Source organism: Cupressus sempervirens, chromosome 9 (assembly GCF_028749045.1).
Source record: "Cupressus sempervirens isolate cs-2001-9-10 chromosome 9, ASM2874904v1, whole genome shotgun sequence".
In the NCBI taxonomy this organism is placed as follows: domain Eukaryota; kingdom Viridiplantae; phylum Streptophyta; class Pinopsida; order Cupressales; family Cupressaceae; genus Cupressus; species Cupressus sempervirens.
Window position 1 is genome coordinate 778,269,216 of NC_143126.1, and position 9,203 is coordinate 778,278,418.

General features: G+C 36.5%; 1 protein-coding gene and 1 pseudogene across 1 annotated transcript; both read left to right on the forward strand.

The window, feature by feature from the left end:
* The first annotated feature begins 708 nt into the window (after nt 1-708).
* LOC149541040 (uncharacterized) lies at nt 709-4,914 on the forward strand. The gene is made up of 2 exons (XM_089802034.1): nt 709-805; nt 952-4,914. Exon 2 carries the CDS (start codon nt 1,597-1,599, stop codon nt 3,985-3,987), a length of 2,391 nt encoding a protein of 796 aa, XP_089658160.1. The 5' UTR covers nt 709-805; nt 952-1,596; the 3' UTR covers nt 3,988-4,914.
* Nucleotides 4,915-6,337: 1,423 nt separating this feature from the next.
* LOC149541041 (scarecrow-like transcription factor PAT1) lies at nt 6,338-8,430 on the forward strand (annotated as a pseudogene).
* Nucleotides 8,431-9,203: the final 773 nt, after the last annotated feature.

Here is a 9,203-nt window from a genome sequence, read left to right on the forward strand (position 1 = left end):
TTTAAGCCTATTTGTATCATCTAATATAAAATTATAAATAATTATTTAATCTGTATAAGTATAAATATTTATATAGAAATCACAATTTTAAATGATAGTTTTATTGATTATACATTCATTGAAAATTCTAATTTAAAAAAACTTCCATTTGACTGTAATTTATAGTTGGAAATCGTATTTAATATATTAATTTTGAATGTAAGTAATATTCTATATATAATTAATCAATTTTCAATAATTAAATAAAAATATAATCCCGATGAAAAATTATAATAACAATAATATTCAGATGTGACAATTCTTTCATAATAAAAATTGTAATTTGAAGAATATTTTATAAATTATTTTTTTGAGAAATCATGAGATAAATTCATTATTTATATTTTATTTCTGACTTAATCTACCCATAGTCCTACAAGCGTCTTCACACATTTTTAATCCAAGTCATCCAGGGAGGGAATCTAGCAAACAATATTTCAAGTTTTAATTTTTATTAATAGAAGTCACCCATACATTTCACATTTGGAACCCAAGCATCGATCATATTGACTTTAGTCTCGTATCTTACAACAAGCACAAAGTACTTAAAATAAACGTTAAAACCGCCAATTTTTATCAAGTTTTCCATGATGAGAGCCCCCACTTGCAAAAATGTCGTCCCCTAGCTGTCCTCTATTTTCTCAATTAACATTCCCTAATTTTTCCTAAATACCCTTAACATAACACCATACTCTATCTCATTAATAAAAAGTGGTGAACTGATATACAAAATGCTAGGGCTTGGCGGCTCTAGATGTTTCATGAGGCCCGTGGCTAAACAGCCACGAAAATGCACTCCCTTTACATTGTTTTTTCTAACTTTTCAAAAAAAAATTCTAAGTCCTCTCCCTCGTAAGAAAGTGCATTTTCGTGGCTGTATAGACGTTGCCTATAGACGTTGCCTTTCATGAGTAGATGCATTGATTTCAAGTCCGTCTTTGAAATCCCAGTTATTTCCCTCAATCGAACGTAGCTCTTGCATCGGACCTGTTTGTAACTTTGTACATATTACTATCGATGGATATGTACTGTAGAAAGATAATAAAACGGGCCTGGCTACAGTCCGCAGAATTGACAGAAATAAATGTTAATGACTTCTCTTCTGCTCATGAAATCCCAGTTTGGAAGGCCATGAACTGGTAAAGCTAGATATGTCTGCTTTCGCAATCATTTGTGCTAAATTTTGTTGATTATTTTAATAACGGTAAATAATAGCTTGAGAGAAGGTAATGTTCATAGCGAACATGTTGAAATCTTAGATTAAATTTTGTCAAATGTTGTCATGAATTGGTGCAATTCAAGTCTAGGGCTGAATTTCTACAAATAACCGGCTGTGCACTTGAAACTGCTAAGAAACCGATGAAGTAGTGAGTTTCAAACTTAGGGTTTGACAGTTTATCCTACTAATCAGTGATTTTTTTGGGATTTTGTGATGTCAAATACTGCGGTGAGTGGAGCCAGGAAATGGGACGATGTGATGAATGAAAAAATATCGTGAAATTGAACAGTTAACATTCTGGGGTTTCGGTATTTAGTTTGTTTGGCCAGAGAAGGATTATGGAATACAGTAGAAGCTTTAAAGGTATTGCCTTTTCTACAGTTTTTCTGTTAAGAAAACTAGGAGTGTATTGCAAGCTATGGAAAGTGCATGAATTTCATGCCAGACTGTCAAATTCTAGGTTTGCACACAATGAACATAGGAAAGTCAATTGCATTTGTCCCTCGATCAAAATTGAAAGTACTCCCATGGTAATGATAACTTTCTCAAAAGCAATTCTCAAAGCAGAAAAAATGTCAACACAGCCAATTTCAAAGAATTCCGAGTCAGAAATTTGTGAAGAATTAAATTATGTCGATATTGGAGGACTAGATAGGGGGACTTTGAATTCAGTCTGTGATTTAGTGAGGCTGCAGCAGTGGGATTTGCTGAAGGAAAAGTCTGTTAAATTGACACCATCTATTGTAGTTGAAGCATTAACTGTAAAGAATGCCACGGTTGGATCCAAACTCCAATTGTTTCATCTGTTAGAGAAAGAAGGAAACCTTGAGGAATCAATACAAATTTACTCTGCCATGATTCACATTTTAATAAGGGCAAAGATGTTTAGTGATGCAAGGGCTTTGATGGACTGCCTCGTTCTCTCTTCCAAGGGCCATGCTTCGTCCTCAGATGTTTTCAGGTCGTTGATCTCTACAAATGTAGGATTCTCTGCACCTGTAGCACTTGACATGTTGATCAAAACTTATGCACGGTTTGATATGATTCAAGATGCTGCTGATATATTTCAACAGTCAAGCAATTGCACTTTTGCAAATGATGTTATCTTCTGCAATAGGCTTCTTAAAGTTATAATCAAAATGCAGCTACCTGACCTGGTATTTAAAATATTCAAAGAAATGCAGAAAAGGAGAATCTGTCCCAATATTGACACATGGAATTGTGTTCTTGAAGCCTATTGTGAGAAAGGTAAAGGCTACTTGCCAAAAGCGAATAACTTTCTATTTAAAATGCTTCAAACAGGTACAGTTCCTGATGGTGTTACCTATGATTTGCTTATTGATGGATACTGTAAGGAAGGCAGAATTACTGAGGCTCTCGAACTTATGAAGCATATTATACATGAACGTTCTGTGCCTGGGATGAAGGCTTACAATGCTGTAATAAGGGGACTATGCAAGGAAGGTAATTTGCAGGAAGCAAAATCGCTCCTACAACAAATTCATCAAAATGGGATTAAACCCAGCCCTGAAATTTATGCAGCTTTAATTGAAGCCCATCTGAGACAGTGGCGCATATGCAGTGCTATAAATCTGCATGAAGAAATGTTAAAATTTGACCTTCTCCTTGATAAGGCTACTTACAGGTCAATCATCAGCATGCTTTGCAACTTTGAGATGGCGGAGGAAACAAGTAATGTTGTTCTCTCAACTATGGAAAGAGAGATAGTCCCGGCCAAAACCATCTTCTCTGCTATGCTGAAAAGCAACTATCTCAAGGATAATGTTGAACAGCTGAAAAGAATTCTTAATAAAGGCATGGAGGAAGGAATAGAACTGAGTATTGCATCTTACACTACACTTATTGAAGGTTTTTACAAAGCAGGGATGTTGCAAGAAGCAAGTGAATGGTTTAAAGAAATGCAAAAGAGAGGGTTAACTCCCAAAAGGAGAAGCTATATCAAGCTAATATATGGCCATTGCAAGGAAGGGAATTCAAGGATAGGTTTGAAGTTGTCGGAGGAAATGATTCAGAAAGGTTTCTCACCTACCATCTCTGTCTATGAAAAAATTGTTACTGGGCTCTGCATCGATAATAAAATTCATGAAGCACTCAAACTTGCTCGTCAACTATTGAAAAGAGGTTTAATACTTGAAATAAATACCTATGCCAGAGTAATTCATAGGCACTTGCAGGAGGGGAATATGCAAGAGGCAGTAGTTCTGATGGAGGAAATTTTGGAAAAAGGAATTATTCCAAAATCAGAATTTTGTCTTCCATTCTTTACAAAACTTTGCATGCAAAGAGAAACAGAGAGAGCAGATAACCTTTTTCATATGATGCTGGATAATGGTTTCATTTCTATTGTTTCAGACTATAATCTGCTAATTGATGGTTATTGCAAGGAAGGGAGAATGAAGAAAGCTCTAGAAATACAGGATAAAATGGTTAAAAAGGGTATTACTCCTGATATTGATTCTTTTAAGATGCTCATTAGGGAACACTGTAGAAAAGGAGAAACAGAAACAGGTGAACGTCTCTTGAATAATATGCTGGAGAGGGGAATGACTCCTATTGTTTCTATTTATAATGATCTAATTTTTGGTTACTGTCAGGGTGGAAAATTGGAGGCAGCTTTAAGGCTTCGAGATAGCATGTCCGTGAATGGTCTAGAGCCTAACCTGGACACCTACAATGCACTTATCTGTGGGGTTTGCTCAAATATCTAAAATTATGCAATACTGTAGAAAAATGTTGAATCAATGGAGAACTATAAAAGCATTTGACAGTTAAAACAAGAAGTAGATGTTTTATGGAGGGCCCTGCTATATCTGAATTAAGTAGGAAAATATTTCATTTAGAGATGGCCATTGAATTGGTGATCCATATCCACAACTGCATAGATCTTCCTTCGATGCAACACATATGTGCTTGAGCAGCAATTCAACTTTGGATTCAGGTTACAAAATTTCAAAAGCAAAGTGAGCATGTGTTACTACATCTCTACAATGGCGCTTTTCAGACTCAAATGGCTAGTAAACCTCAGCTCAGAGGATGTTCTTAGCAAAGTAAAATGGCCTCTTTGCCTGAAGACAAGGGCAAGTTAAGAACTGGTTCCAATTTTAGAGTTCTGCACACTATTTGATTTAAAGGTCATGAAAAGTCATCTTCATCATGATAAATTATAGATATGAAGTACATTGGAGTATTACAGTGTTTTGAAGGTTGATTAGTGCAACAAATTTAATGTTCTTGTTTCTAAATGAAGATACATGTGAGTAACTGCTGTTTTAACCAGCTTTTACTGTTAGAAAGAAAGGCCCTCTGGTAACCATCAGTAGAAACTTTGAAGCCTGATACCGGTCTTACATGATATGTTGGGGATACCAAACAGAGGAATTCCTTGTGAACTTTTTTCTTCCCCAACTGCAAAAGCTACAACTCTAGCTATTTCCAAACTAAACAGAATATGCAGATTCACTAGACACATCAAACACACCTGATTTAATTGATGATGATTCGCTTTAATGGCTACTTGTTATCCATAACCAGGGTACTCTTCCATCCAGTAGTTTATAAATATGACCACTGTAATTAATCTGGCGCAACATGCCTTTAAATGGGCTCGCTATAATGAAATTCTTCATTTTTTGCTTTGTTGATAAAAAGTTAAAAACTAGCAGATAGGGGATTGTAAATTATTAGTGTCCGATACCTAGGTTTTTATTTCACAGTCTATGCTTGGACTAAATGCTTTAAGGGTAATGTCAACTACATTGATGGTTATAATAGATATTTCCAGTGAATCATCAGAAACGTTGAGTGTTTATGTTACTTGAAGTTGTTTTAACTTTCTAGTATAATGAGATTCTTGATTTTAGTGTAGCAAGACTCTTAGAATGTAACTAGAAAGGCTTAATGATGAGAATTTTATGTTACCATTGAAAATACTTACAGTTAGATTGCGTAGGCAAACATATGAGTAATAATAAACATTATAGTGCCAGACTGGTTTAAAATTTTTGGAATTAACTGCTCCAATAGTTGGAGAAGGAATCAAATTAAGGATTGTAGATCTATTTGATTTTTCTGTCAGCATTCTCTGTTAACTATAAATCATATTTAGTTTATCATTTTTATTAGTATAATAATAGGTTGTTATTGAAAGTAGATGAATCTATATATTTGTATTCTCCAACAATGAATAACAAGCTGTGAGTTATTATTTTTCCCTGCCATAGCTTCTGTTGTTTTATTTTCCTTTTGTATAGTATCTCAGTTTTTAATATGGTATTAGAGCTATCTTCGTGTTAAAAATTTGTTTGGTGCATGCACTTGGGAAGATCCTTTGTGCCACTCAAATAAGTCAGAGAAGAAGCTATCAAGAAGATGATGTTTGGAAAAGAACCACCAGATATTGATAGGGATGATGATTTCTTTGAGGATGAGATACTTATTCTATTTTCAATAGGTCAATTCTTTGAAGACAAGAAATGATATAGTAGAAATTGGATTGATGATCAAATAGTCCAAGGTGCTAACAGATCTTTGAAACTATACTTCATTGGGGATATGAGACATACATGTGAGAATTGATGTCTAATAGTTCCGGGGAGATCTGAAAATTTAGAAGTTCAGCATCATGTCATTACAAGGTTAATGAAATACTTTATGTGCCAATGGTGTCCAATGATATTGGGAACTTGGAAAGTAGCTGCATGACTATTCTTACAGTTGGGGAACAACTTGAAGTCTCAATGAATCCAAAAGTTATCTTCAAAGAAGTTTTTATGCATAGTATGATTTTTCTAATTAGCCGATAGGCTTCCCCTCTGGAGTTGACTCCAGCCGGAAGTTGTCTTATGCTGGAAACATATCATTGGATGACAATTGCTGATAAATGGTTTCTCAGTGTTGTTGTGAGTGTGGTTGAGTGTTGAGTGGGTTGCCAGTGGAGATCCTTAGATCTATCTAACCCTTGCTTAGTCTGAAGACTCTTGTCTACCTACCCATTAATAAATTTCTTGGGATTCTGCCTCTGCATCTGCTCAGAGAAATAAAAAACAAATCGGGAGCAAAATGGAGGATAAGCACAGCATTCAGCTTGAGAAGGCAGGCAGGAGAAAGAGGCTCAGGTTTACTCTCTCATTACGCAACAGCTTTCATATGCATGTCAGATGGGCAGGCCCTACATACTTCCTCTTGTGCTCAATCTGGAGACGATTTCTCTTGTGCTCAATCTGGAGACCTTTCAGGATGAAGATCCCTCAAGAAAGCCTTCTTTGCAGTGCCCACGCCATGGAGATCTTGATTCAATCAGGAGGCGGGTAAGATCAAATCTCACACATTTCATTTCCAATGCAATGTGAAATTGACGTGGGAGGTGCATGCTAGGAAATTCCAGGTCAAACTCAACTATGCGCTGCAATTCTTCATGAAAAACAGGCATCTTTCATGATTTGGCCTTTTTTATGTGTATATGAGGTTCTTGTTCGAAGGTTGATGGGAACATGTGGTAAATTCAAAGGCGAGCCAGTTCCTTTTACAATGGTGTTGGAAATTGAAAAATATACCTTTTTTCCCAGTCTCTTTAGAGGTCACATGCGAGCAACCATGGGTGGTTAAATCCAGTCTCCGTATTACTGTTATATTTTTTTTAGTATTTTACTTGGGGAATGGCTGCCAAATGTGTGTAGAACAATAGATCCCATGTTTCTTTTCTGGAATTGAAGGATGGAAAGCAAGAGCTAGAGGCTCATCGATTGAATTGAGCAGATTGTTGGCATTGTTCAGCTCCTTTTTTCTAAAAACCCTATATTTTACATGTTTACTGGTGAAGTACAGGGCATAGGTTACAGTTCTTTCATGGTTTTCAACTTCCAGGTATGATGCACTCAAATATTATGAATACTGCATCAAACAAGCCATCAAATCCTATCTTTTCTTAGGTAGATTCTTTTCGCGATGAAGGTTTTGCCATATTTTTGCACCTGTGTTGTGAGTTCTATGTAGGCTTCCCAATGATTCTGGAAGGGTTGAATTTGATTTTCACACCATTTATTTGTGTCCTCAATCTCCACCGTCTTGAAGCCAAAAAAGGGGTGGAGAATAATTGATCATTGTTCATAAACGGGTTGCAGAATTGAGGCAACTGGTATCAGTAAGCGGCCATCCAATGCAAAGATTGGATGCATATATGGTAGAAGGTCTTGTGGCAAGGATGGCTTCCTCTGGAGCAACAATTTGCAAAGCATTAAGGTGCAAAGAACCTGCTAGTGCAGAGCTCCTCTCATATATGCAAAATCCTCTATGAAGTTTGCCCTTATTTCAAATTTAGTTATATGGCTGCAAATGGTGCCATTGCAGAAGCATTCAAAGATGAAGATAGAGTGCACATTGTGGATTTTCAGATTGCTGAAGGTAGCCAATGGGTTACACTTCTCCAAGCCCTTGCTGCAAGGCCAAAGGGCCCACCTCATGTTCATATCACAGTTATTGATGATCCTATGTTAGAGTATGCTCGAGGTGGACCATTCTTCTCCAGGTTTGTGGAGACTCTAAGCTATTACACTGCCATCTTTGAACCTCTTGATGTGACTCTTCCTAGAGAGAGCAAGGAACAGATCAATGTTGAGCAGCATTGCCTGGCACGTGACATTGTAAATATCATTGCTTGTGAAGGTGCAGAAAGGGTAGAAAGACATGAACTAATGGGCAAATGGTGGTGCAGATTTAGCATGGCTGGGTTTAAGCCTTACCCACTAAGCTCAATTGTAAACTCTACTATCAAGCTGCCTCTAGAAGATTATTGTGAGAATTAGTCTCTTTGAAAAAGACAACGCACTTTATCTAGGTTGGTCAGATAGACCCTTGATTGCAGCTACTGCATGGCAGTAGTTTCACAAGTGCTTTTCTATTTTTAGGAATTCTGGGTTTTCTTGTAGGTGTAGTAGCATTTCAAGCACAACTCATAGCGGATCATTTACAGAATTAGCCAGGGTGCAAATAGTGGTTTAACCACAGAGTTATGATATCAGAAATATGGTTGTGTTGTAATTATACCTTGTAATTAGACTTATATCACCAAACTGGTTTTTTAAGTCTCCTGTAATATTTCACTGTTTAGTTTTGAATCATCTTTAAAATGATATGAGCTATGATATTGTCCATAAGATATTACAATTTTCCTGAAAAGTTTGTATTATTCTTTTCTTGCTCAAGTCATCAGTTGAACCCTTTGGCAACTGTCGTTTAGCAAGTTTACGGCTCACTTCTCACATGATCAATAATATGTTTCATGTGCGGAGCCATGATTTTGTCCAAAGTTATATTGAATATTGTTTTTCAGCAATATTGCCATGGCATAACTTGTAACTTGGTTTGCAATAAACCATGCAGTTCAACAAATTTTGAAGATACTTACCTAAAGTCTCATTACCTTGAGTTTTCCAAAGGAAATCCAAAGGAAAAGCTAGATCACAATCTCTCTAAGTGTCATGACCCGTGCTCGCCCATGTGCGCCCTCCTTCTTTTGGGCAAGGATGGGATCCCCTATCTTGTCTCTTGTTCAGAGTAGTGGGAAATATAAACTTTAATTAATGCTGGTGGATAGTGGAATGAGTCATTTGTCTCCAATTAATGCTAGTGGATTGAAACCAGTGTGCAAGGAGGATAATTCCTATCCTCATCTTCAACAGAATGATTTAAATATTGGCATTAATAATTATTTAAACAAAAACAAAGTTGATAAGTAGTGAATGCATACAGAGGAAGAGGGGGGAAATTCATTAATGTACCACCAATTTTTGTTTTATTAATTAGCCAATAGGCTTTTACATCGGGGGCAACCTGCGGCTGGGAAAGTCTCACACAACCGGTAAATAGAGGTTTTGTCGGCATGTGAATCAGTTTCCTTCCCGCCTCCGTCACTTCCACGCCACCGCCC